This window comes from Emys orbicularis, chromosome 8 (assembly GCF_028017835.1).
Source record: "Emys orbicularis isolate rEmyOrb1 chromosome 8, rEmyOrb1.hap1, whole genome shotgun sequence".
In the NCBI taxonomy this organism is placed as follows: Eukaryota; Metazoa; Chordata; order Testudines; family Emydidae; genus Emys; species Emys orbicularis.
The window spans coordinates 101,272,651-101,300,088 of record NC_088690.1 but is presented as its reverse complement, the minus strand read 5'-3'; the positions used below and the strand labels follow the sequence as shown (position 1 = coordinate 101,300,088).

At 41.6% G+C, this 27,438-nt stretch overlaps 1 protein-coding gene across 1 annotated transcript in view; it reads right to left on the bottom strand.

Moving 5' to 3' along the window:
• TCF7 (transcription factor 7) overlaps positions 1–26,402 on the bottom strand; it is a 112,433-nt gene extending 86,031 nt beyond the window's left edge. Inside the window, exons 1-3 of the mRNA XM_065410188.1 lie at positions 26,205–26,402; positions 25,996–26,062; positions 25,208–25,314 (exon numbers count right to left, since the gene is read on the bottom strand). Of these exons, the coding sequence (XP_065266260.1) occupies positions 25,208–25,314; positions 25,996–26,062; positions 26,205–26,402 (372 nt within the window). The remainder of the gene's footprint in view (positions 1–25,207; positions 25,315–25,995; positions 26,063–26,204) is intronic.
• Between the last annotated feature and the right edge of the window lie 1,036 nt (positions 26,403–27,438).

The following is a 27,438-nucleotide window of genomic DNA, read 5'->3' as shown; positions in this document are numbered from 1 at the left end:
GACAAGACTTATGCGGGATACATCATAGAAGCAAAGGGATCAGAGAGATGGGTAAACATGCCTGGAACAGCTCCTCTGTCTAAAACCAACCTCACCCCCCACCTTTTTTTTTTTAAAGAACAAAGGTAACCCTATCTGCCTTTCTAACTACTCTACAGTGCCTCAACCAGCCCATCTTTAATAACTAACCTGGACTACTTCACCACCTCTTACCCCTGCTTTCCTGCTCCCCAAATGACCCCTCTCTCCTTAGACTAGATAACTGCAAATGTTGACATTCAGTTCACCTATGAAGTTGTGTGTGAAATGTGAAAGAAAAATAGCCTTTTCCAGCAACTAGCATTCATTCCATCTTGGCCCCTCCTTTTGGCACACCTCCATAAATTAACTGATCTTGAGCAAAATGGCTCTATTTTATGCCCAGTTCAAATGCCACCTATCTCCCGGTATCACCCCTTGCAGTTAACTAACTCCCCAAAGCCTTTGTGACTGACCGCCGGCAGGCTCATTATAAGTTGGTACAGAGCGAAACAAACATTAACACAACATGTAGGTCTGTGTCCTAGATCACAAAAACTGATAGGCAAAGTCTCTACAGTACTTAACAGTGACAGCTTCCTGTGTCCTAGCTTCATTATGTCCAGTTATGAAGACCGATCACCTCATCCTAAGTAGGTCATGTAAGTCTGAAAAATAAATCACTGTTGATCTGACATTTAGGCTAATGTTGAGGACACTTTGTCCTGAAACGCCTCATGTGATGTGATTATCTTGATCTCATTCCAGTGATCACACATTTTCTATTCAGTTGATTAAAAAGCCCGGTAGGTCTGCATGCAGTAGTAAGCGGGCCAGATTCTGATCTTAATTACACTGGGTACATCCGGAGCAACGCCACTGAAACAAAAATACCAGTATAAAAAAAAAAAAAAAGTGTTTATTTTCCTGAGATTGCCTGGGTAGTTAGAAACCGTTACATATCTTCACCCATGTTTAGCCTAGCTGTAACCTCACACACTATGCAATCTGTTTACAGACGTTTTTCCGAGGTCCACCAGGTGTGGATGCGGTTACCAACTTTGTGACTGTTTACCTCAGCTTTCTTTCTGCATCACATTGTCACAGACTGTATATACCTTCTTTTTTTAAAAAAATCAGATAACAATGGTACTTCGGTCACAGCAAGCTCAGTTTCTGCATACTAGACTCTCACATGCACTGAAGGAGGTGGTTCATATACAGTCCTTTAGCAAACCACATACGCACTGGTGCAATCAAATATCTGCCTTATCTCTCACTTCACTGGAGTAAATTATACTGAATGTTTTTTACCCTTTCAAAGCTAATACACAAATGACAGGATGTTGTTGAAGGAAAATATGAGCTTTCATAAGCTATTATTATTAGCACATGCGCACCTCTCTGGTGCTTTGATCTTACTGTAGATGCATGTTTACTTCTCCTGACTCCATGGTGGCTGAACTCAAACCTGATGTCTGCACTGATAGAGATTTACTAGCCACAACATCACTGAACCAGAACTCTCAAGTACTTAATACTCTGTACGCCGTTTTCCAGGCCCTCTCAGAAGCAACAAGGTGCCGGCTGCAGAACGGAAGGGTGGTAATGTGTATTGAATAAATGCTCTTTGATATTCAGTGTAATTTAAAGCACATTCAGTTTTGTTTGCAGCAAAACTGTGCTTCCTCCATTGTTTTCTGTTCAGAAAACAAAAACAATGTTTAAAGTGCCATTCTACACGGACTACGTAAAAGCTGTCCACATCACTCAACAATGCAGAGACCAACAGCTGGCTTTAGTGACCAAAAATAAAAATTTGTTTTGGTTTTTTTCTTTTTAAACTCTGCTAGCAATGCAGAGGCAACTCAGAGAAAGCTGGATTCTGTTCCTTGTGCATCATCAGTGGAATTGTTCAAGTTCCAGTCATTCGCATATATGCAAACCCGGCGAAGGCAATGGAGTTTTTACAGGTGAGACTGAAGGCATAATTTGTCCTGTAGTACTTCTAGTTATTGGTGATAATGCACAAGAAGGAAAGAACTTAGCTTGACTCTCAGACCTGAGCCTAAGTTTGCGGGGCTGGCAGTCCAAAAAAAAAAAAAAAAAGTTCATTTATTGAGCATATGATTATTTATGTGCATTACAGTTGTGCCGCTATGGAGCAGGGTTACATGGTGCTTGACAATATGCAAGCACACAGCAACAGACAGCCTCAGCCCTGAAGAGAATACAAACTGAATAGACAAAACAGAGCAAGTGTGTTAAACAACTGCAAGGAACAGGGGAAAGAGGAAAAGAGGTAGGAACAAGCAATTATATAGACTAGCTTCATGCACAATTAGACAATTTCAGAGTCCACTTTCAGAGAAGAATCGCACTTTAACACAGCACTGGGCCAATTATCATGGAAACAAAGTAATCAAGCTCCTAGCCATGGAAGGCAGCATGCTAAAATAAAATTCAATAAGCTATATATGAGGCCAAGTTTTGAGTAGTGACCTGACCCCACTCACTGCTTGCCTATATTTGAATGCACACTTACTGCATGATGTAGGAACCAGATTTTAATCCAGTTCCCTTTCCCATCACTATATTGGCTCTGCATTGGCAGAGACTCAAAACACTTACAGGTGCCATACTGAAACTTCAAAAACTCTCAACTAGCTGTATTGGCTATGGAAGGAGAAATAAGAATGGGAACACTCAGAGGAGATCTGCAACCGTCCGCATTGCTGAGCAATTGTTTACACGTATTGTTGGCACAACATTTCATTATTGGATCAGGGTGGATTAGTTAAGCTTTCCAGCGCACTACACTGTCTATTAAGTTGTAGATCCCCTAGACTTTTTAAAACGTTCAACAATACACTTGAAGCTTGTCTTTAGCACTGAGACATCGTAGTAATAATGTAAGCCACATGCGTGCATTTCGGGATAGAGTGGTATACATAGGGGAGTAAACAGTGGGGAAGAATACATAATTTCTTTTCTTTTGGAGTGCTTTGTATGCCTGGAGACCTGTCGGAGTCAGTCAGTGGGGACTGTGCTGGAACGAGCCAGAAGCTGGGTGTGGTGAGCACTGGGTGTGCTCAGAAGGCAGACAGAAGCTACCTGGGAAAACTCCATTGAAGGTGAGGGGCGTGGCAAGTGACTGTGAGAAGACGAGACTCATCGGCTGCACCGCACTAAGACACGAAGTGTCCACTGATGATGCCAGTCCATTTGGATCCAGACGGTACTCCCTCCTTCTCCCCCCAGAGTCACAGAAGGAGACGGGATGAGTACTCGCCCCACGAGAGAACTAGAAGGAAGTGTATGTGAGGGGGTACAAGTAAACATTCCCTCAACGTGTTGTCACAGCAACAAGCGTGGAAGTTGAGGTGAGAAACAAAGGGCTGTCACACAATAGTTGCTTAGGAGAAATTCACAATAAACTTCAATATGATTTGTAGATGACTTTTATTTAATGCTGGGTTTTTTCCTCTAAGAAATTGTGTCAGTCTCTTTCTGAAGTGTAACTCTATAGAATATATCTTCGTCATGAAAAGCCTGAGCTCTGGCCTGTTAAAAGTCACTCTCCTACACTCTCACTCAGTCAGGTTTTCACTAGCATGGTATGTGTGAGGGCCTGTTAATCAGGAGACAAGTGCAGGGGAATTCAGCATATCTTGTCACAGCATACGCTCAACTCATTGCTTTTGTTTGTGTGAGGGCATAGTCCAACCAGTCCCTTAGTTACCTTTACAATTTTCCAGACAAAAAACAGGAAGAGGTAAGACCTGAATTTCTAAAGTATTTTTTTTATTTATTTTGAAACACACACCCCTGCCTGCACCCTCCTCTCTGCTGCTTTGTACAGCCTAAAAAGGCAAACTAAAACAACCGAAGGGGGGCACTCTCCCTTTTGCTGGTTACCTTTAAGAGAACAAGCACTCCTCTGCACAGTGTCAGTCCTCTTGGTCTTTACGCCCCTACAGGTCTTACTTAAACATACAAGTTGCACCAGTTTAACCTAAATTGGTTTAAAAATTATTTCATTATAGTGGTGCAAACACCTGTGTGGACAACACTTATAACAGTTTAAAACTCAGTTATAGTGGTCTAGCTTGCACCTGGCTGTTGTCTACATGGGGACATGGCATTGGTGTAAATCAATGTGTGATTTTAAAATAAATTTAGTTAAACTGGTGCAAAAGCACGTGTGGACCTGTGTATTTTGGTTTAGGGCTCGTCTACATTACCTGCTGGATCGACAGGCAGCGATCGATCCAGCGGAGGTCGATTTATCGCGTCTAGTCTAGACTAGATAAATTGACCGCCGAGCACTCTCCCGTCAACTCCGGTATTCCACCAAGGTAAGAGGCGCAGGCGGAGTCGACGGGAGAGCGTCAGCCATCGACCTACTGCAGTGAAGACACCGCGGTAAGTAGATCTAAGTACGTTGACTTCAGCTACGTTATTCACGTAGCTGAAGAGATGCATAACTTAGATCGATTTCCTGCCCCCTGGTCCCCCAGTGTAGATCAGGCCTTAGTTTAAGTCAATTCCTGAAACTGAAATAAACCTGGTTTAAACCAAAATAAAAGTAGCCACTGAGCAAGTCTTTTGCACCAATTTAAGTAAATTGATTTAAAAACTGATTTAAGTTAAGCAATGCAATTTCTCTGTGCAAGAAAGGCAAAGGCCTTGTAGGTGCAAGCTAAATCTATAAAGACACGTTTAAATTGATATAAAGATGCCCCCACACAAAGCTTCACTAGTTTAACCAAATGGTTTAACATCACACCTTTAGTTAAACTGGTGTAACTTTGTGGGTAGACCAGGCCTTTGTATACAAATTAATGATACTTTAGATTTTTGTATTAGGAGAGGGATGACACCCCCTCAAGGTTAAGTTGTACTTGACTCCTTTATTCTCCATTCTTCATCAGTCTACCTGGAATTCTCTGCTGGCAAATACATGGCAATGGGCCCCATTTGCAAGATGTATATTACATCAATTATATTTTCTCCCATGAAATAACATCACTGTGGGCCCAATGCTCAGCTGGTGTGAACTGGTGAAATAATTGGAGCCACACTTTTTTTACACCCGCTGAGGATCCGGTCCACTGGATTCTGTGTGATAGAGCTGCATACCTACAAAATTTCTTGACCATGAGTTGAAAGAAACAGGAATTTGCTGCACGAAATTGGTAGACCTTAACAACACACCAATGCAGACTGCAGTTTGGAAGGGGGTACAGGGGGAGAAAGGTCTTTGAGTTTGTATTTAAGTGTAAAATTGCCAATGCCAATCACACACTAAAAAAAACAACCCACTGGTTGGCAGCAGCAATTAATTGCTTAACTGAAACTTGACCAGCCCAACTGTGCCCAAATGTTTTAATTTGCCTACTGCTATAATATGCAAGGGAATTGGCAGTGATGTATTTGCAATTAAAACCAAAACTGGCACAGAAATTGCAAAGCTGGCAGAAGAGCTAATCTGCCTGCCATGATCACAAGATTAAGTGTTTATGCATTTGCTAATTACCAAAGTACTTAGTTCAGAAGGACTTATACAACAAAATAGCTAGTGGGAACTGCATCCATGAAACTAGCCCATGTAGGGTCCATACATGCCACTTAAGACACTAGTTTGTTGGGGGGAGGGGGGAATGCAAGTGGAATGGCTGTGAAGGGGAACTCCATTTCATCTGCACACCAGGATGGAGGGGAATGATTAAACTTGGTGCCAGCCCTAACTAGGCTGGAAGGGATGGGATCATGGGGGAAATTGCAGTTACATGGCTCCAGCACCCTTAGCATCCTATATAAGTAGCATGAGAAGGGTGACTGAAAACACCACTCAAACATATAAATTACAGCAGCATGCATGGATGGGGCCCATAGCCTTGCCCTGGGCTTGGGGTGTGGATTATACAGGCTTTATGGGTGAAATGACTGTCACCAATAAATAAATTAGCACCTAGTTATTCACAATCCATCCATTCCTCACATACTCAGAGCCAAAGAGATGTTGAATGTGCTTCCATTAGGTTCAGGAGGACCAGCAAGTTACATTCCATACTGTATGTTGTTGTGTATTGCAGCTAACCATGAAAGACACCTCACACACATATTGCCCATGCAAGTGGAATCTTACAAGTTATCAAAAAATGGGAGGGGGTGGGGAAATGGAGAGAAGACTTTAAAAAAAAATCACATCAGTATGAGCGTGTTAGAACTATAATAGCCTTATCCTCTCCAGCAATGGCATGGGGCACCATGAAGAGCAGCTCTCAACTAAGGGAAGCAGATTAAGGAGACTATTGGATAATATGGTGGTCCCAGAACAAATGTAGTAAAGCGAGGGCTCTCTGGTCTGCCTGATGGATCAACAACAGTCTCAGTGAGGAAGTGCAGAGGGAGTTTAGACAAGGATTCCATAAAAGTTAGGAAAGAAAGAAAAGACTGGAAAGTTGGCAAGAGAGAGCACCACTGCAAGAGATACAAAATGCTGCACATTAGATAAGGAGAGTGAAAGCCCTGGAAATGTGGTATTATGATTTTAAACCCTTGGAACTGAAAGACGGAACCTGAAGTGAGATCCAGACTTTCATTGTGCTATTTACAGATCCCAGAACAACTTTGTTTAGAAAATAACAGAACACCACTAGCTGTCACCTTCAGCCCCCAACTAAAACCTCTCCAGCGCATCATCAAAGATCTACAACCTATCCTGAAAGATGATCCCTCACTCTCACGGATCTTGGGAGACAGACCTGTCCTCGCTTACAGACAACCCCCCAACCTGAAGCAAATACTCACCAGCAACCACACACCACTGAACAAAAACACTGATCCAGGAACCTATCCTTGCAACAAAGCCCGATGCCAACTCTGTCCACAAATCTATTCAAGTGACATCATCATAGGACCTAATCATATCAGCCATGCCATCAGGGGCTCATTCACCTGCACATCTAACAATGTGATATATGCCATCATGTGCCAGCAATGCCCCTCTGCCATGTACATTGGCCAAACCGGACAGTCTCTACGCAAAAGAATAAATGGACACAAATCTGACATCAGGAATCATAACATTCAAAAACCAGTAGGAGAACACTTTAACCTGTCTGGTCACTCAATAACAGACCTGAGGGTGGCAATTCTGCAACAGAAAAGCTTCAAAAACAGACTCCAACGAGAAACTGCTGAACTCGAATTGATATGCAAACTAGATACAATCAACTTAGGCTTGAATAGAGACTTGGAATGGCTGAGCCATTTGTGGTGTTTAGATGGATACAACACCATTACAAACATTGAATCTATCTCCCCATGTAAGTATTCTCACACTTCTTATCAAACTGTCTGTACTGGGCTAACTTGATTATCACTTCAAAAGTTTTTTCTCTTACTTAATTGGCCCCTCAGAGTTGGTAAGACAACTCCCAGCTTTTCATGCTCTCTGTATGTGTATATATATCTCCTCAATATATGTTCCATTCTATGCATCCAAAGAAGTGGGCTGTAGCCCACGAAAGCTTATGCTCAAATAAATTTGTTAGTCTCTAAGGTGCCACAAGTACTCCTGTTCTTTTTGTGGATACAGACTAACACAGCTGCTACTCTGAAATCTGTTTAGAAACTGGCTGAAAAAACAGTATTGCACAGCAGAGAGAGGACAGAATAATAAGATTGAAAAGACAGTCATTATACCTTACTGAATGTTCTGGGACTAATGAGTATGTAAGGAATGCATGAATGAAAGGCTGTTCCATTTGTTGATCTAACCTTGGGTGCAGAATACATGGAAAAGATTTCTGTGCGTGTTTTGTGTTTATGAAGCCTTTGCAGAAATCACTGTGAAAAGAGGGAATGCTCAGGAGCTCATGGAAGTCCAGAAAGACTACTGGTGGTTGACTGAAACACATGGAGCCTATGCTTAGTTACAACCAAAAGACCATAATGGGTGGACCATGCCTGTTATGCCCAGAAGACCATGACAGAATGGGCCCAACAGGGTAGAGGTGGTGAAAGCATTTGAGGAAGAACAATAATATTCAGGCTATCACTGGAGCTGGCAAAGGGATGAGCTCTGATGAAATTCTGAAGTAGCAATGGCTTTGCTTGGCTCTGCTGATGAGGTAGGAAGGACAACTTTTAATGCAAATGATGGGTATTCCACCCAGGTACCTATATGGTGCAATTACAGAACCAGTTTAAATAATTGTTCCTGGGATCATGGAATGTCACATTTCAGGAAATGGGATCCAACACATTGCTCGGAGAAGTTAAGTGTAATTGAGATAATTAGAGCAACATGAAGCATGAGTCAAACTGCTGAGTAGAGAGAGCAGTGCTTTAAAACTTGATTTGAAGCGGAGTTTATGCATCTCCATCTGCAAAACGAGGGTGTCTTAAACAAGACTGAATATCCTTAAAATCTGTGCTCATCTCTTAGTATAGGGGTTCAATACATGGGACTCAACACAGGGGTAAATGGGTGAAATTTAAATGGCCTGTGATGTACAGATGGTCAGACTAGATGATCTGATAGCCCCTTTTGACCTTAAACTCTGACTTTAAAGCTGTTGCTAGTTCCAAGAGAGATATAAGGAGGACACTCATTTTTAAAGGAATAATTCAACAGCATTTTTCTGAAACACCACTTAGGACCAAATTCCTCTCTCATATCCACATGGGAGTTCCTGATGGGCATTCTGCACCTGTAGGCAGACCCGGATATCAGAGTCAAACTCTGCTGCATGGATCCGAAAGGAGAGTCTTGCCTTTTACAAGACACACAAATTGTCTTTTTAAAGTAATCTACAAACCAGTTCAGTAAAAGCTGACTGCATTTGTTTCCACACTGTTAGTTCTGTCCCAAAACTCAGTCCTGGCAACACAATGTTCCACAATAATCAGCCAAATCTTCCCTTCCATGGCTGCGCTCCTAAACCTCCGCAGGGTTCAGCTCATTGAGTTGCCACCCTGTTTTCCCCTCAGGGGAGGGAAGGACTGCAGCTGCAGACGAGGGTATCTTCAAATCATATGAAGGCCAAAAATCTGTGGGGAAAATTTGGCCTCAGACACACATCTTGGGGGCAAGCCTATCTGTACTTCCGTCTGGGTTGCCTAGCTTTTGGCCACATAACTTGCCTGTGCTGCTACTGATCCCTTGGCAGGGCGCACACCTTACCACCCTTTGTGCAAAGATACGATGGAATGGAAGATCCTGCTGCAGGAAGCAACATTAATTTCTGCTGGCTTTTGTGGGTTACCAGGAGAGCTGCTGCTTATGGCAGCTATTCCCCACCCTGACACGGAGACAGAGAGGTTTTAGAGTAGACCAAGTAGACTTCTCTACTCCCCTTTCTGCAAATTCTAGGCCATATCTGCTGCTTGGCTTCCTTCTGCACAGCATCTGGCTAAATGTAAACAGAAATTTGAGGATATAATTGTGCCTGGGATGTTCTTCAGAAAAAGAAGCAGATAATTCTTGTTACCTAAATGAAAATAACAGCCATGCTTTTATTTAGAAATGATACAGTCTGTACCTCCCACTTTCTGCTGCTATGAAACCTGCGTGGGGTTTGGGAGAATTTTGCCATGGACAAATTCTGGAGTGTCACTAAAGCTGGCTTTGGTTGATTCCTCCAGCGGTCTGAACTGTGGGAGCTCTCTGGGCCCAGACGAGAATCAATGTGCTGCGACGCAAGAGGTGTCAAGCAATGCGCAGACAGTCTGCGTGAACACATGTGTGCCTGCATGCTCTCACCTGTCGCTCTTGGTCTGAAGAACAGAGAATTAAAAGCCAAAACATAGGCATGATTGATGGCTTTAATATTTTACAAACAGACGTGCTAGCAAGACTCACTTATGCAGCCAAATAACTCCTAGTTCCTTCATGTCTTCAAAATTTGGTTTATATCCAGTTGACAGAGTCCTCTAATATTTTCATTATAAACCTTTCTGTGCCATATGAAAGGATCCTATTTACTTCTGACTTTGCCTCAAGCCATTAACTGACAGATTGGCTGCTAACTACAGTTAACAAATGATTTCCCAGAGATTACAGTTTAAGTAAAAAATGTTCCAAGTTAAACAGGCTTCTTTACAACAAGGAATTTGAATTATGCATCCAGAGGTTTGGTACATGTGTCCAAAAAGTATGTAGTACAACTGTTGAGGTTTTTCTCATCAGCATGTTACAAGTTGGTAAATAAGCAATGACACTTTGTTGTCAGATTAATAACACGGATTTGTATAGTGCATGTATCTTATAAAACATTTTGGGATCACACACTCACAACAACATTTCTATCCAGCTACCACCACCTTATGGAATTTATCATTTATGTTGGAAAAGCGATTTGTTTTTTCAAGTGAAACAAAATGCCCATTGCCTGGGGGGGAACAGTGGTTTGGAGCCACCTGCAACTTGCTGAAGGATTATGAAGTTACAATTTGTTTAATATTCAGAAATACATGCTGTAGAAAGCAACAGTAGGGGTTTTTTTTTTTTTTAAACCGTTCTGAGTATTTCTAAAATGCCCATCACCTTAGTAGGTTGACAATGGGTTTGGGACAAGATATTTGTTTTTAAATTTGACATGGCTTTCCTTTCAGTGCTTCCGAAACACCTCATAAAACACTGAATAATTAAACCTCAAGGAAAACTGAGGCACAGAAGTAAAGACCAAATTTCACAGAGGGAGTTAATGTCAGAGCTGGGAGAGGACACAGGTTCTCTGACTCCCAGTCCTGTGCTTTATTCACAAGGCCATCCAATTTCTCTTCCACAAATCTTGGTAACATCCTTCACTACTTACATGACTCGAACATTCTCCATTATCCCATATACAACTTCTATACTAATGCACATTCATTAGATATTTACATGTTGTGCCTATCAGGCAAAGCGCCTGGTGCCCTACATCAATAAGATCACTCAATTACAAATAAATAAATATGAACACCTAACTAGAACCTAGATGCTATACACAGAGGGTCAAATCCAGCCTGGTGGAAGCAGGCACAACTCCTTTGAGTGTGTTTCATGGTTGGGATTCACAGTTCATGTATTTGCTTTTGCATTTTTTTTCCAACTTGTGCCAAGAGCGACACACCTAGCAACCATTTTGAAAGTCATTGTATGAATGACACCAGCTTCTGTGCTGGACACCTCTGCCTGCACACTTACTGAAGCCAAATCTGGTCTCATTGTTTATCCTAGTATGCTACCTTAATCCCTTAGAACATATTTTTCATTTACATGCACTTCTGTTCTTTCCCCACAGTCTGGGAAACAGTTTTCACTAGTCCTGCAAACGTCCACAGTTCTTTGCAAGAATTGGACTTGACTTGGCAATAACCATGGGTTTTGACTGAATTATAAGTTAAGTCACAAACAATTTGGTTTCTAGTATTTGAACAAATGGACTAACATGTGACTTAACTTCATTATGCAGGCCTATAATGTAATCATCATTGGTCTCACCTGGCAATGTTTTCAGGTGACACTTTTGAATGTTTTGCCATCCTTTCCATGCTCCTAGTGGATTGTAGATCTTCACTGCTTCCAGGTCTGCCCTCTTCAGCAGTGTGGAGGATTCCACCCTTTCCAACTTCTTTGCAATACCAACTGCTTCCATTAAAAATTTGGAAATGGTGCAACCACCTCCTCCTGCTCTGTCCAGGTTTCCTTCCAGCTGAGGGATTTGGGCACCTTAATTATCTCCATTTTACCAGAGATTTCACTTTCTTCTGACACCATATAATAACAGTGTGACACACAAGTGTTGGTAAAAGTCTGATCTTCACTTCCTCCCTCCAGTCACATGACAGAAGTTAGTCTCTGGGGCTGGATCTCAACTCTTTGTTCAACTGTAACTTGTATACCAGATATGTGGCCACCTCCCCATCAAGTATCCTGTGTCAAACAATTTCTACTGTTTGCTTCGTTTCATTTTTTTAAGCCTGTGTGTGAGGTGAGCAGGTTGCACAATCATTCTACTCTATTTGTCTTCATCATGGTAGCCAAAAGAGTAACTGTCACAAAAGTGAAGATCAAAGTCTTATTTGTGAGACAGTTGGCCCTAAGGGTGTAATGCAATCCCCTGTGTTAGGTGGAATGTGTTTAAAACTGCTCAAGTGCTTATTAGTTTGCAATGGTCTCACCTGCTAGTGGCGGGAAGTCTAAAAAAGGAGAAATGCAGTGGTGTTGTAGCTGTATTGGTCCCAGGATATTCGAGAGACAATGTGGGTGAAGTAATTATCTTTAATTGGACCAACTTCTGTTGGTGAGAGAAGCAAGCTTTCAAGCTTATACAGAGCTCTTCTTCAGGACTTGAAGAAGAGCTCTGTGTAAGCTTGTCTCTGTAACCAACAGAAGTTGGCCCAATTAAAGATATTACTTCACCCACCTTGTCTCTTCAAAAAGAGAGAGAGTCAGCTATAAGGCAGTGGAGTAGTAGAGGCCAAAATTGTTTAGGTTTTTTTGTTTTTTAAACCAGAAAATCATGACTTAAATTCCCACCATGCAACATAGATTAGGTTTAGCCAAGACCTATTGTGTTCATTCATATATGTGGGCTGGGCTTAAATCCTTACCAAAAATAATGTCTCAATTTTTTATACAGTGTGTAGTACTATAGGGACCTGATCCTCTAGGCATTATGGCAATACAACTAATGTAATTTTAAATATATTACAGTCATACCTTTGCAAGCAGGTTTACAATGTTTCTAGTTACACAATAATGTCAATCAACGCCAAACACTGAAAACTGTAATTTGATGTAATGAGCAACTCTCTCTTTCTTTTAAATGCATGCGTAAAATTGTCTCTACGTTAACTCTTGCATTCAAGTGCCACTAAGAACTTCCAATATTCAAACGTAGCACTAATCTAACATGTATTCTTTAGTGGGTTCTGCTCATAATAAGTACCCCACAAAGTTTCCCTGTACCAGGCCAGTGGAATGGCAGGAAAACTAGACACACTTATATTGCCAAATGTGACCTTGGTCTCAGCCATGAAGTCAGGTTGCGAGTCTTTTAAGGAACTACATTAGCAACAGCTAATAGTTATTTGATGGCACTTGATTCTCCAAACTTACTGAAGGCCTGTAAAAATTCAACAGCTTGAATAAAAATTGTAGACAATGTTACCACTGGAAAGGAACTCTGAAGCTGGACGTGGGACAAGATTTACCCTTTAAGTTAAAACGCAATTTGAAGGCTGAATAAAACTCCCACCGTGAATCACTTAAACTTATATTTCCTAAAGACTTTGTCTACTATACCATTAGAACCACAGTTACATCTGATTTGAATGAAACTTCAGACGTAATGGTTTTCATGCCAGCTATATAATGCCAGCTATTTTCATGCCAGCTATGGTTTTCATGCCAGCTATTTTCTTGAACACCCTCTTATTTTGTTTGATATCTCCAAAGCTTTTCTCCCAATCCCATAAGCAAACTAACTTTTAGGGAAATAAATAGTTTCCAGTGGGTTTAGAGGAGACATACAGTTAAAGGTAGGGATGGGCTTAAGCCACATCATTCAAAACACCCCCATTCAAAATTTGAAGATTCTTGGATCCATGGTCCAGATCTCTACTTACAAAAGAAAAATTAAATTACAGATCAACACCTACATTGCAAACTTTTTAAAAAAAAGAAATACCCTTAAAATAGTGAGGATTTTTTTTAAAAACAGGGGAAGTTCAACTTGTAATGTAAATTGACCTAACTTATTGTTTTCCATGGAGCTATGAGAATTTACATTAGCTGAGGATCTGCCCCCCAAATTCCAAAGTTTGGAGATTATAAATTCTCAGGCTTCAAGGCATAAGCCAAACTCTAACTGATGAGGTTAAGAAGAAGCTTTCCTTTTGGACAAGTTATTCCATAACTGCCTACTGGTGACTTTCTTGCACATTCCTCTGAATACTAAACAACATGGTCTGATTAGGCATGGCAGTTCTTAAACCTAGAGCACTAGGTAAGAATATAAGTTTTGACAGCCACACGTCTAAATATCAGGCAAGTACATGCTTTGCTTCTATGACAAACTGAAAACTTAATAAACCATACAAGAAAAATATGACTGTTTAAGGAAATTATATTGACAATGCCTGTGAGAAGAACTTCCCTATTGAGGGGGGGGGGGGGGAAAGAGAGGAATAATTCAGAAGAATGGTGAAAGGAGAACACAACAGCTGATGTTTTCAAGCACTGAGGCTGTCAAATTGATGACAGGGAAAGAGTTTTCCTGTGAGAAAGCAAATCTCTACTGATTACCCATTTTTTCAATAAAACTAGTCAGAGGAGCAGGAATAAAAGCAGAAAGAAAAGGCAATAGATGGAAGACTATTTATGGGACAATAATGTCCCGTTGCTAAGTGTATTCAAGTCAGAGCACTCTGTGGGTGTGCATGCATGTGGATTTCAACGCAACTATTTCATGATTGCCGAAATTACTACTAGCCAGCATCCTCTGTGAATGGCTATTTTTAGGACCCAGCTTTTCATGTGGTATAATGATGTGGATTTTACAAGAGTATTTATAATGTGTTTCATATGGTGTAGAGTCCTGCTCAAATTGCTTTGTATCAGAGAAAATTTAAGAATTTTTTTCATTTCTTACTTTATATTATTGCTTCTGCTTCAGATTTAGGGTTAGTATTTGTTTGTGATAAGTGACAAAATTGGTTGTCATGGCATTTCATCAAATCAACTCACGAGCCCAGAAAACGTTAGTAGGGACCTGAAAATCTGCTTGCCACTTAGTGTTCTGATTTCAAAGCCCACATTGCCACCTGTTGTAAGTTATGGCATGAAACCAGTCCAAAGGCCAGATTTTGATCTCCATTATACCAGTGTCAATGAGGTTATGCCTGCCAGTGTAACTGAGAGCAGAATTTGGTCCAATATCTAAACAGCAAAGTCATATTAAAGAGGTTGGATGCAGAACATTTTTCAGCAGGAAACGACTTCTTTTCTCTTTCAACTTACATGACACAAAAGCATGTGCTAGTAATTTCCAGGATGCAATATTTTATGAGATCCAAATCATTAACCGTTCCATGCCATAGAACAGGAACTAATTTTCACTTGGTAGATTTTAGGAGATTTTTATCTCCCAAACATGAAAACAATATCTGTAGGACCACTCTTCTGTTAGAACACAGGTTCATTTCAAGAACCTTGCGTGAAGAACATCAACTAAACAATTATTTTAAAAACATGCTCATTTTGTTGCCCTTTTGCCGAGTCAATAATATTTTGTGATTCTAGCCTCTCACATTTTCCTTTTTGTGTATGTCACATCCCAGAAGAATCTCTGTTTCCACTAACATATGCCATTCCAAAGAATAAACCACAGGAGAAAATAAATTCAGAATACAGCATAGGGTTTGAATCACGTTTTTAAAAAATATACTTATTTGGTCAGTCCATGATTACTGTGTGGCTCTTTTACACAGATGTGTATTTTGTGTATACAGTTCAAACGGCTCAGCGGAACAAAAGAGACACTCAGTGTTTTTTGCCTAACATTTGATCAGACTTCAAACTATTCTAAGTGGATGTGGAAAGTGCTCTAGATTAAAATATCTAGTTTTAGTTTGTAGTTAAAACCTCCCATGTTAGTTTTTAAGAGAATACTAATTTTGGGACCGAGTAAAACAAAATGGACCAGATTCTTTGGTGCAGCTGAGCTGTGCTTAGCACGGGACCAGAGGTTGGGGGTGTCAGCCCTCTTAGTGACCCTTTAATCCTGAGCTTCTGGCCAGTTTGACAGTCTGGGTACCAATGGCGCCAAGAGGCCATTTTGTCAGCTGGGGCTTGCCAGAGTATGGATGCATGCTCCAACCATGACCCCTTTCCTATGTCACTGAAATACTAGAAAACAACTCTGATTTGGAAGGAGAGAGAAGACCAGGAACAATCACAAGATACTTAGATACCTAGAAACATTGCTGAGTGACCATTTACACCAATGTCATATTAACAATAATACTAGATAATCACAGAGGATTAATTAAGCCTTCTAGTCAATAATTGAAGCAAACAGTCAGTCATAGATCCTCTAGAGAATTTTTTTAATACTCACCAATACATATGAAATGACCCATCACAATAACTAGGCTTCGACGGATTAGATTTTTATCTGTAAATGTCAGTAAAACGCCAATTTCACCCCCACAAATTGATGAAAAATATTTCCTCTGATGATTGAAATTTAGTTATAGGCAAAAAAAGAAAAATGCTGCTTGAGAAGTTAGTTTGATTTAAAAATATTTACTTGTACAGTTTGACATGTGCTGTTGACAATTTGTGTTTTAACAATTAAAGCTTTAACTTTTTGAATCTCAACATCTGTCATTAACTGTCTGCACCCCCATTCTGGCACCCTTCATAATTTCCCACAACTGTGAATTTAAATTGATAAAAATAAATGCATAAAAAAAACCCTGATATTAGCTGTTGAAATTATTTAAAAAAAAATTGAATTCTGCAAAGCCTATCAATGCAGCAGCTATCTCCTTTTAGAATCATCATGTTATATACATTTTATCCTTTGACACGTTCTAATAGTTCAACATGTATCACGTTTATATTTAAAAAAAAATTATGCACCAAGAATATCCGTAACTCACTTTATTTCTGACTTGAACTAAACACTCCATATATCAGGTGTGGAGAAAAGAGAAGCAGATGGGCTTCCTAACAAGAGGTACCATTGCTCACAGCTAAACCACAAAGGGCCTGTTCAAAGGCTTATCCTTCCTGGACAGTCAACTGCTTCCTTCTCACTCAATGACTTACATCTACAAGTTAAGTTAGGTCCAGTTTCTGTCATCCTTACTCACATTAAGTAGGTTTCAGAGTAGCAGCCGTGTTAGTCTGTATCCGCAAAAATAACAGGAGTACTTGTGGCACCTTAGAGACTAACAAATTTATTAGTATCTCACTCTGAGTAATGCCACTGATTTCCATTAAACTACTCAGTTTGAGTAATGGTGGCAGAATTTGGCCCTCAGTAGCTTGGAGTATGGTGTTAATTCATAAACCTCTAAATGCAAACAGACAGAAAACAGTGGGTCTCTGCAGTGATTATGCGTCACATGGTGAGGAGAGACCAATGCACAGTCAGAGATATTTGGCCAATTTACTTTAGAGGTGACTGAGAAAAGGCCTTTGGATCCTCAAGGCTCAAAAGTATATGATGCTGTAATTTCCTTTACAAAAACAAAGTAGGAGGATGTAATGCTCATAAAATGTACTGAACTGGTCGGCTTAGTCCTCAGTTTACGCACACAATAGTTTTGGTGCAGACAGCAAGAGGCGCCAAGCGTGCCTCAGCACTAACATAGCAGGGTGAGAAGACATTCCATTATCCAGATCATTCAGAACTTGCTGTCTGCTGGGATGGCTCACCAGTCAGCTCAACAGCAACAGTGGCTTTTATAATGCAGGCACAAGTCCATCAGGAACTGGACTGAGATGACAAACTGAGAGGAGTTAGTGCAGTAGCCTATCAGATAGTAATGGTGTTTAGGTCTCTATGATCCAGCTAGCTTAGAATTAGCAACCACAAATCGAACAGCTCTGTAGCCCGTTAAAAGTCCTCTGAGTCATCAAGTCCTCCTATTGAACCTTTGTTCCATCTTCCAGATCCTGGAAGATTAATGAGCAAATATCATGTTATAGCTTTTTTTTTTTTTCCCTTGAGGAACTATTTGAAGGTAGACAGCATGAAAGAGCCCACGTGGGGATATTCATGAGATCCCACTGTAGCAGCAACACAGGACATTGTGTAGGCTGAGAACTTTCCCCTAGGATGGTGACTCCTTTAAGACTCTGACAAGAGTCATGTACATACTTTACTGCCTTTGTGACCTCCACCCACTACTGGTAAACTGAGGCAACAATATAGAGCACTCTTTGAGAGATGCTGACAGTACCAAGAAAACGCACCAAGATAAAGAAGTAAGCTGCAGTGAGAGAGGCATAAAAAGCTAAAGAATAGCAGCAGAGAATAAAGGAATGAGTATTGTCTGATGTTGAGTCACTCTAAGCAGTCATGCATCACTGATTCAAGGTAGTAAGTGAGAGGGAAGTTGCAGTTCTGGTTGTGGAAATACAGTACCCCAGGAACCACTACAGCAAAGTACTTTGTGGATGGCCAGCACTACAGCGGAAGTGGCCCATTGCAGAATCAAAGCAACAATGAATGCATGAAACCCTTTCCATCTTGACTCATACCCAAGGCAGAAGTCTTGACTGAATGGCAGATGCACAGACTTTATTACAACTCTCACAAACCCACTCTATCCAAGAAAATGTCATTCATCTCCCTACAAAAATACTCACAAATCATTCATTTAAATTCTATATGAGCAGAGGTAGGGGACTTTGGATTATGAATTTCCTTTATTTTCTCTAAGGCCACAAGTGAATCACTGAAAGTGAAATGCTAAGTTGCACTAAAGGAACTTTAAATGTGGTGTCACTGTAATACTTACAATGCAAATGTAACCAGACAGAACTGTATAGGTGAAATAAGCATGAGCGATAGATACTTCCTTAAAAACAGCTGGTATGTGTCAGTGTACAACTGTAATCTGACATCTTTATACATAGACAGTAAGGATCAGACTTTAATCTTAGGTGTGCAATGCACATAACCGCACCTTGAAAGATCTGCTATACTAGCAGATTTTCTAAGATACACAGGGATACAAGCTGCTCATATATCTATTATTAAAATCTGGCCCAGCATAGATACACTATGAGAATAGTAAATATAGTCAGCCATACAGACGTGTTAATGTGTTTACATGTTTAGTCACATACATGGTTACATGTACAGGTAAACAAGAGAAGCATTCTGCTAGCAACTCTGCACTGAGGCTTTCTATGTGAACACAGAGGTTTAATAGTGTCTGTAAGTTGACTGCAAAAAATTGACTGCAGGCAGAAATGTGTTAGTCTTGAGCTTGGAGCAATACTGTGTTAAAGATTTTATTTTTTAATATCAATTTGCAAAGAGCTAAGTGGTGAGTATTAGGCTGAACAAGTATGTTCCCTTGTTTCAGACACATTGTATCCCTGAAACCTAAAAATCACTTTGTTCTTCAAAGCGAAAGTTTCCAGGACATTAATCATTAACATGGATGAGCCTTGTGAATTTTGGTTTAGGTTTGTTCTTGTTTTTAAAATATTTACACAGCTGATTTGGTAACACTTTAACAAACAGCAACAACAATAATCCAACCTGCATGGGTGGTGACTTTAACACATGTCAAAATTAACATAATTACAACTAAATACCAGTAAACTATGTTCATGATTGATGCAACAAATGACAAGGTATCCTATTAAGGAATTGTTGTGGGAGGATACATATACTACACCCTTTAAACATGTGCATACAGCTATTCACAAGCAAAGAGAGTTATAGAAACAAATAAGTTTTTGTATGTGAGATTTTTCTTCAACTTTTTTCAGTCACAATTTTTTTAAAAGAAAGTTTTATTACCGGGGGGACAAAGGGCCATACCTTGTCATTGCTTCTTACGCAGAACTCTCTAATTTATTTCAAACAGTTCAATTATTTCAAGTACTGCTTCAAATACAATATGGTGGTACAATATGAATCCCCAGAAATTAAATTTTCCTCAGGATATGACCACAGCTGAACCAAACGTAAATAGAATACTTTGGAATCTCTGTCTCTTGGTACATTCGACCATCCAACATTTCACTTTGAATATAAAGAACTATTTTCACCCTCATCTGATCTCAAGCAAGGTGAAGAGCTAGAAGATGTGGTTTGGTCAGGGGAGAGCAAATTAGTCATCTGCCGGCCTGCTCGGATGTCCCTTGGCCAGGGAGTTGCTCAACTATCGCCTTTCCCTTCAAGTGACAGAAGCAGGATAACTGGTGTTGGCATCTGCAGGGGAAGAGCACTGTCCCACTAGTGCCCAATAGTGTGGCACCTACTGTCAAGAGAAACTGATTGAAATCATGATGACACCACCGATTTCACTCAGCAGCAGGCACTAGTGGTAAGGCACAGAGCTACTTTTCCTTTGCAACTGCTAGTCTGAGCCAATCTATCTAATCAGGTATTTATATGGCCCTGAGCATCTAAAGAGATAGATAGTGACACATGATTACACTGAACCCAAGAAGAGTTTTGCCATTGATTGCAATAGGACCAGAATCTGCCCCTAACATTTTTTTAATCTCAAACCATTACAATATTTGCACCAATGGGAATGTGAACCCAAAGTTCCAGATTTAAAGTATATTTGAGTAGCTCACTGAACTACATTTACACATTATTTGTTGGCCACTTCTTGTAATACTTCTTTTCTGTTCATATTCTGGAGAGTTAGGGATCAATATTTTGCGATGTGATACTTTGGCACAGCAAGTGGAGGGAACTTGCCAGGAACAGGACACGATTTTCAGACACTGAGAAGGCAACTTTGCATCTCTGAAGGAAAGGCACTAAAATAGAATTTAGCCCTGTCTTGTACTAGTAATGGAGGAGACACAAAACTGACTGGCTTGTCTAGAAAACTCTGGACTCCTCCCAGGTGAAATGGGCTATAGAGGATAATTCTGGGGAGGTTCTTTAGTATGTCTTGTTTGCTTTAAGGAGGATGGACTTCTTTTTTATACTGAGTAAATGCTAATGTATTCTAAGGAAGCGGTTAGAGTTTGTGTAGCACTGCCTTCTACTGAATGGAAACTGAACTGGTTCGCCATGTGCCATAGATGTCATACTGCTAACAGCTAATGGAGATTCTCTTTTAGCTCAAACAGATTCTGATATGATCACATGACTCTTGAGAACTGGGGCTATAGGCATATGCCTTGTGTGGCTATGCCTTAATCCAGCCTTGCCCAAGGTTGTATCCAAACTCCACTGAGAACGAACCAAATCTGAGGAGCCCCACAGAGTTATAGGGTATTAGATTTTGAAAATCCATGCAATCTTCTGTCAATGGCATCTCACTGTGGTATCTCAAATGGGTGAAGCTTAGAATAGTACTTCTACTTTCCCCCTTCCAATTTGAGCTTTGGTTTGAAGATCTATTCTTAAGTACTTTTAAAGAGATTCTGTAGGGTGTTTGTTTTCCAAATAACTGGGGGCACTGAAGCCTCAGTTTGCTGGAGTCCAAAGAATGGGAAAGCCACTCCAGAGTCTTAGTCTTGTATTTGAAAAGCATTAATTATTCCCTAAATTACCTTACAAGCCCACCAAATCCAACTGTGTTGCATGGAAAAGGACGGCAAAATTTGGCCCCAGGAGTAGATGGTCTGATCCTGCCCAGTTAAAGTCACTGGGAATTCTGTCACTGACTTTAGAAGTGCAAGGTTGGCCCCTACGCACTTCCACTACCACACAGTTAATTTCCTTATTTTATATTCCCATATACAAAATGCAGGAAACTTATCAGTGCTTCTGAAAACCTTTAACTACCATGCGCTACAAGATGTAACAATGTTCAGAAAACTCCCTCAGGCCTAAACTCAATTATACAACCAGAGCAAGAAGAAGATTTTAATCTGAGCAAAGTTTTAACATGTTTGACCTCTACTGTTTGTAACTACCTAAAAGACAGATGTAACTACTAAGGAGGCACCTTAATTTGCTTTAAAAGTCATTTGTACCATTTAAAAAAAGGATATACTTTTTTGATTTGATGTTTCATTTGGAAAAATACTTTCTGAACACATTCATATTCATTCATTGGAAGTTTCATGCAGATTTGTAACTGACAGAGTCTACACCTTCTGTTCTGGGAAAAGCTAGAGCTTTCTCAGAGGACGGAGTGCGGGATTAGTCCCTGGATACACATATGCAGCACCAATATTGACAATGCTAGTCCAGAACACCTTGTGACCTAATACATCCACAATCTGTGCAAAGCATGCTCAAGCAGGTATCAATATGATCGATCATAATCACATTAAAAGAGCCCTATCGGTCTATTGCATGGGCAACCTGAATTTGGCCAGAGTGCCAAATAGCTGACCACAGGGCGCTAAAATTAGGTCTTTAGCGGGGGTGCTGGAGCAATTTGTATAATGGGGGTGCTGAGAGCCATTGAACCAAACTGTAAACCCCATATATGATGGAAATTACTTCAAACCAGGGGGTGTGGCAGCATCCCTAGTTCCAGCACCTATGGCCTTTAGCCACTATCTCGCTGTAAAGTGAGAGCAAAACCCATCAACCGGAGCATTCTACTGCTGGTGAACTCAAGCACCAAGTCACTTCTAATTCATGGTTCAAGAAAGGCACAGATGCACATAAAAATCAGGATTGGGTGCATTTCAATAAAATGTATATGTATATATGAAACCTACTATGCTATGAAGTCTTAACAAGAGATCAATTCAAGCACTCCTGTCTATTACTTCAGTTAGCAAACTACGACTGAGCCCTAAAGGAAACTGAAACACAACTGGGGCTAGTGTGAAAATAAATTTTAAAAAATTAATGTTACCACAGTTATGCTAAAGTTGTGACTTGTTCACAAAAGTAGAGACACTCCAAACTAACTCCAGCCTTAATTCACAACACCATGTCTAAGTAAAGCAGGAATCTCCAGACAATATGTAATTTTATAACACACTACAGTGCGGGGGTTCAACTTTCAGCCTTAATTCTGAATGCTCTTGGATCTTTCCAGGATCTTTGATATGCCTGAGGTATATTTTTTTCAATGGTTTAATGAAAAAACCCTCTGACAGTTTGAAAAAGCACTGCCTGGCTCATTCTCTTTTTTCGGGGGGGGGGGGGGGGGAAGATTACAAAATTCATCCCAGCTGCCTGCCTACAAATGTTCACAGGAAACCCCAGTTAGAGAAAGCACTTCACTACCAAGTAGATGCACTACAGTGATGTACAACCCCATTCTTCGCACATTAAAAGAAAACAAACTCCATTTCCTTAACCTGCCAGAATTTTAATTAAAAACACAATATTTTTCTTGGAGGACAAGTATAGTATCCCAAATCTTCAGTCATAATACTGATCACACAATCAGTGGGAATAACCATCAGATCAAGACCTACTTCTTATAGAACATGGACAGTATTAATATAATCACAAATATAGTAGTAAAAGTACTTACTAGGTTAACTTTTGTATACGTATTTTGTATTATACGTATTGCACCTTCTTTACACTTAAAAAGAAGACTAGCAACTTCTCTTTGACTTAAGGAAGAACTCTTCCCATACTTCTTAAATAGATTGCAGATTTTGAGATAGAAAATTAAATCACCATTTCGATCCACCAAACTTAAGTCATTGCACAATCTGTATGGCTTGATTTAAAAGATTTCCATTGATTGTAATGGGCTTTGAATCATGCCTGCTCTGCTTGTCATTTTTCACTCTCTTGATTTCTGTACTGTTTGTTTTACTGTCTTCCTCCAACTGTAAACCTGTACTTTTTTACATTAGCGGTGGTGGGAGGTTCCTTAACTGGTTCACTAACCAAAAGCGTATTTCTTAACCACACTGCTAATAAATAGGCTGCCACAGTTTTAACCAATAGAATAAGATCTGCAAAGGGTTAAGATTGATATAAATATTCACAGACTTCTGAAGCATCTGAATAGCTCCTGTGCCAACACAAGTGACAGCTCATCCAAGTTCTGCACCAGGGAGCACAAATTAATGCCATTGTAAAAAACAGCTTTAGTATCACGCTTCAAAATGTGATAGTGAAAGAAGAGCATTATCTGTTAGAGAAATGAGAGGATTAACAGGAACCTGGAGTAATGGGTAGGGGGATAGGAAGCAAGCGACGAGATGCATATACAATGCTCCATATTGGCACTGCCTGGCAAATGTATCATTTATTTTTGTACAATGAAGAAAATTATAAAAACATAGAGGCAGGTCCTCAGCTGCTGTATGCTGACTTTGGTGGAATTACAACAACTCCACCAGCTGAAGATCTGCCCGGTAAAGTGTAACTGCACTACAGACACAAGTAGATTTCAAAAATAACTAGACACCACCACTACCCTGCAAGCTAACTACTTTAAACCTTGTGATATTGCAATTGCTTGGATGATGCACACAAACATTATTATATTACACCTTCACTCAAAGATTTTCATAGTACCCCACCACCGAAGCATTTTTCATAGCAGCAGTTTTTGTATTCTTACTTTTCCAGTGCACAAATGATCTGAAATTCTACTAAACTTAGTAGAATTTCAATAAACCTCAGGTTTACATTAAGGAGGTCAAAATGTATTCTTCAAAATCTTGTAGCAGTAAGATCAAAACTAAAAATGACAACCATAGTCTGTTCTCATTTACGCAACTCCTCCACGTCCAGAATAATGGCTGAAACCCAAGCAATCACTCCAGATTTACAGCAATGCTAAGGACGGCAGAATTTGCCCCTTTGTGTTTGTTAGTTGCAATTTCTGTTGGAAACTCTGCTAGAGATGGCTATGGATAGGGATTTTCTGCTAAAACCCCTCCCTAAATAGCACACTATATCAAAGACTTCATTTCGCACAATTTACTGTAAGTATTGAAGTGTATCTAATTACTAGAACTTACTTGATATTTCTTTGCAAAACTTCCGTAAAATAAAGATTGGAACAAATATTGCCTACTAGTCACATTAGACCTTTGTGCAGGACCAACTACAATTAATTAAATATGGTAAAACGTATATCAGTATGGAGATCATCCACCACTGAACCCTTTCATGGGCCGGGGAGGGAGGGGGAGTGCAAAGCAAGCCATTTTACAAGGGGAAGTTGATCTGGGGGCTAGATCCTTAAACACATACATCACAAATTATCATCTAATATTTAAGCAAAAATGAAGGGGGCATTCTGGAGGTAACTCTTTTTGTTGAAACACTGGAGATGAAACTAGAAGCTGAGGTGATCTGAAAAGAAACTGCTCTGGATAATTCAGAACTACACCACTGTCCTATGGCTGAGCATCATTTATCCTCTCTGATCTTTTTCCTTTCCTTTCTTTAGGCCACCGTCCTAGGCATTTTAGAAATAATGCTACATCATGTCAGTAAAAACACTGGCATCAAGTGATTGCATGGCAGACAGCAATATACTTCAATTGTGAAAGGTTAAAAACTTCTCGAAAACATGATGAACTCACCAAAGGTGACATAGATCCATTTGGCAGATAAGGGTCTGAGAGCATTAGAAAAGGGTAGCCAGAATAAGCAGATCCTTTGTACATCCCCGTGTCCTGATGCTTTATACCTGTTAAAATTAAAGTACTTCATTAGGACTTGCCCTGCAACAGGTCATTCCTCTGCCTGTGCGAGGTGCTTGTAGTTTGCAAACAGAACATTCCGTGCATCATATATATTTTTGGTGCCTTCTCTACTAGTAGAATTATTTCATGTGCATGGTTTGCCCTTAGGACTTATAAACGGACTGTATTTTCTATCTGTGGGACTAGCCCACCCCCATCAACAGCTCTGACTTGGCTTTAGTAACAAAGCCCGTGCTCAAGCCTTTTCCCTTTCGGGTGAAGCACACTTCACACAGCAGCAGTATTCCTGGACCATCCACCCTGCATCACCGCCGCTTTGCAAAACTTGCCTCCCAGGACCCCACCAAGAGATGAGCAGATCAATAATATTTCAGACACTGTGAGAAAGGGGAGGATTGTTTACACATTAAATGTCAAGGGAGTGACTAAACCCCCTTGTGTTGTGGCAATCCAATGTATCAAGCACGCAAGGGCTTCTTCATCTGGCGAATCAAAGTTCCTCCCTGGTTGTTTTTTTTTGTCTGCTCTGATTTATAGAAAGAAACCGAAGTTTCTCTTCTCTCTCCCCCCTCCCCTCCCCAGGACTCAGCGCATCACCCAAGTGGTTGGGGGGGGGTGTACAGAAAGAGGAAGGGCAGGAGAAATGAATGGTTTATGAAACTAACCATCTTCCATGTGATCCGGGAGTTTCTCCTGATAAACCCTTTGTGGATCTTGCACACGCCTGATCGCCTGTGGGGGAGGGAGGGAGAGAAAAGCACAGCAGGGGAGGGGGGGGAGAGAAAGTTTTATTCATTGCAATAAACCAGAAAGAAATCGGCTGGAAGGAGGCAAAGCCCTTTGTGCGGGCTGGGGGCTGGCCGCGGGCTCTCACCTCCGGATCGGCCGCCGCGGCAGCGGGGCTACTGTTGCTCTCCGACTCGTTCACCAGCGAGGACTTGAGGTCGGCCAGATCGCGCTCGGTGAAGGCGTTTTCCTGGATCTTCTCCTCTTGCTCCCCTTCGTCCTTAAAGGCGATCATCTCGTCATTGGCCCCCAGGTCATCCCCTCCGCCGCTGCTGAGCTGGGGCATGGTCCCCACCCCCTGTCCCCGCCTCGCCCCTTCCGAGCCACACGGGAACTTCGCCGGCTGCAGCCGCTCTCCCCCCACCCCCCGAAGATCAAACCCTTTTTGGGGGGAAGGGGCGGGGGCAGGGGGGGTTGCAATGCTGCAGCCTGGAGGATGATGAAGAAGCAGCAGCAGCAGGAGGATCCTGGGGCCAGCAGCACCCCCCCTCCCCGCCCCCCCAGCCCCCGGAAAGTTCAGCGAAGTAGCAGCCTGGGGTAGTGCAAGCCCGAGGCTCTGGCCGGGAGAGACACGGCTCTGGAGCGCCCGGCGCCGAGCGGTGTGTGCGAGCGAGACGGAGGAGCCCCAGCAGCCAAGGGCTGGAGACATCAAAGCAGCCGCCGGCTGATTGACAGCGCAGGGGAGGGGTTGTGTGGCGCTCTCTCTCGCGCGCACACACACACAGCCCCGCGCGCCTGTCTTAAAGGGCCCGCGCTCGCTTGCTGCACGCCCAGGCGCGTCCCCGCGGAGCGGGCTGGAGGGAGCCTGGGCACCGCTACATGCCCCATCCCAGAGCAGCCAGGCGCCCCGGGGGCACAGCCCGTCTCTGCCCCAGCGCCTGTGCGGGGCCCGCGCTGCTCGCTGCCCCGGGAGGCTGTGCTGGGCTCGGGGAGGTCTCCCCGGGGGGGGTTAAGGCGGGCTCGGGGGATTTCCACAGTGAGATTTTAATTTTATTTTTGGACTAACCAGGCACCAGTTGCTGAAATGTTAAATTTCAGCCCCCCCCCCCCCAGCCGGCCCTGGCGCTACCCACCTCGCTCGGGCGTGGGGCTGCCCGGGGACCCGCTCCTGGAGTCAATGGGGGACGCCCCTGACTTACACCGGGGAAGCAGGATCGGGCCCATCCCAGACGTTTTGCTTTGGGGATTGATTTTTATTTATTTCTTTAGCCTGCTTTGACCGAGCCCGTGCGTCGTCGGTTCTCTGCCAGCGCGCCCAGGGCCGAGGCAACGTGCAAACCTCGAGGGAGCGTGGCAGTGGGTTGAGCATATCCTGGAAGGGG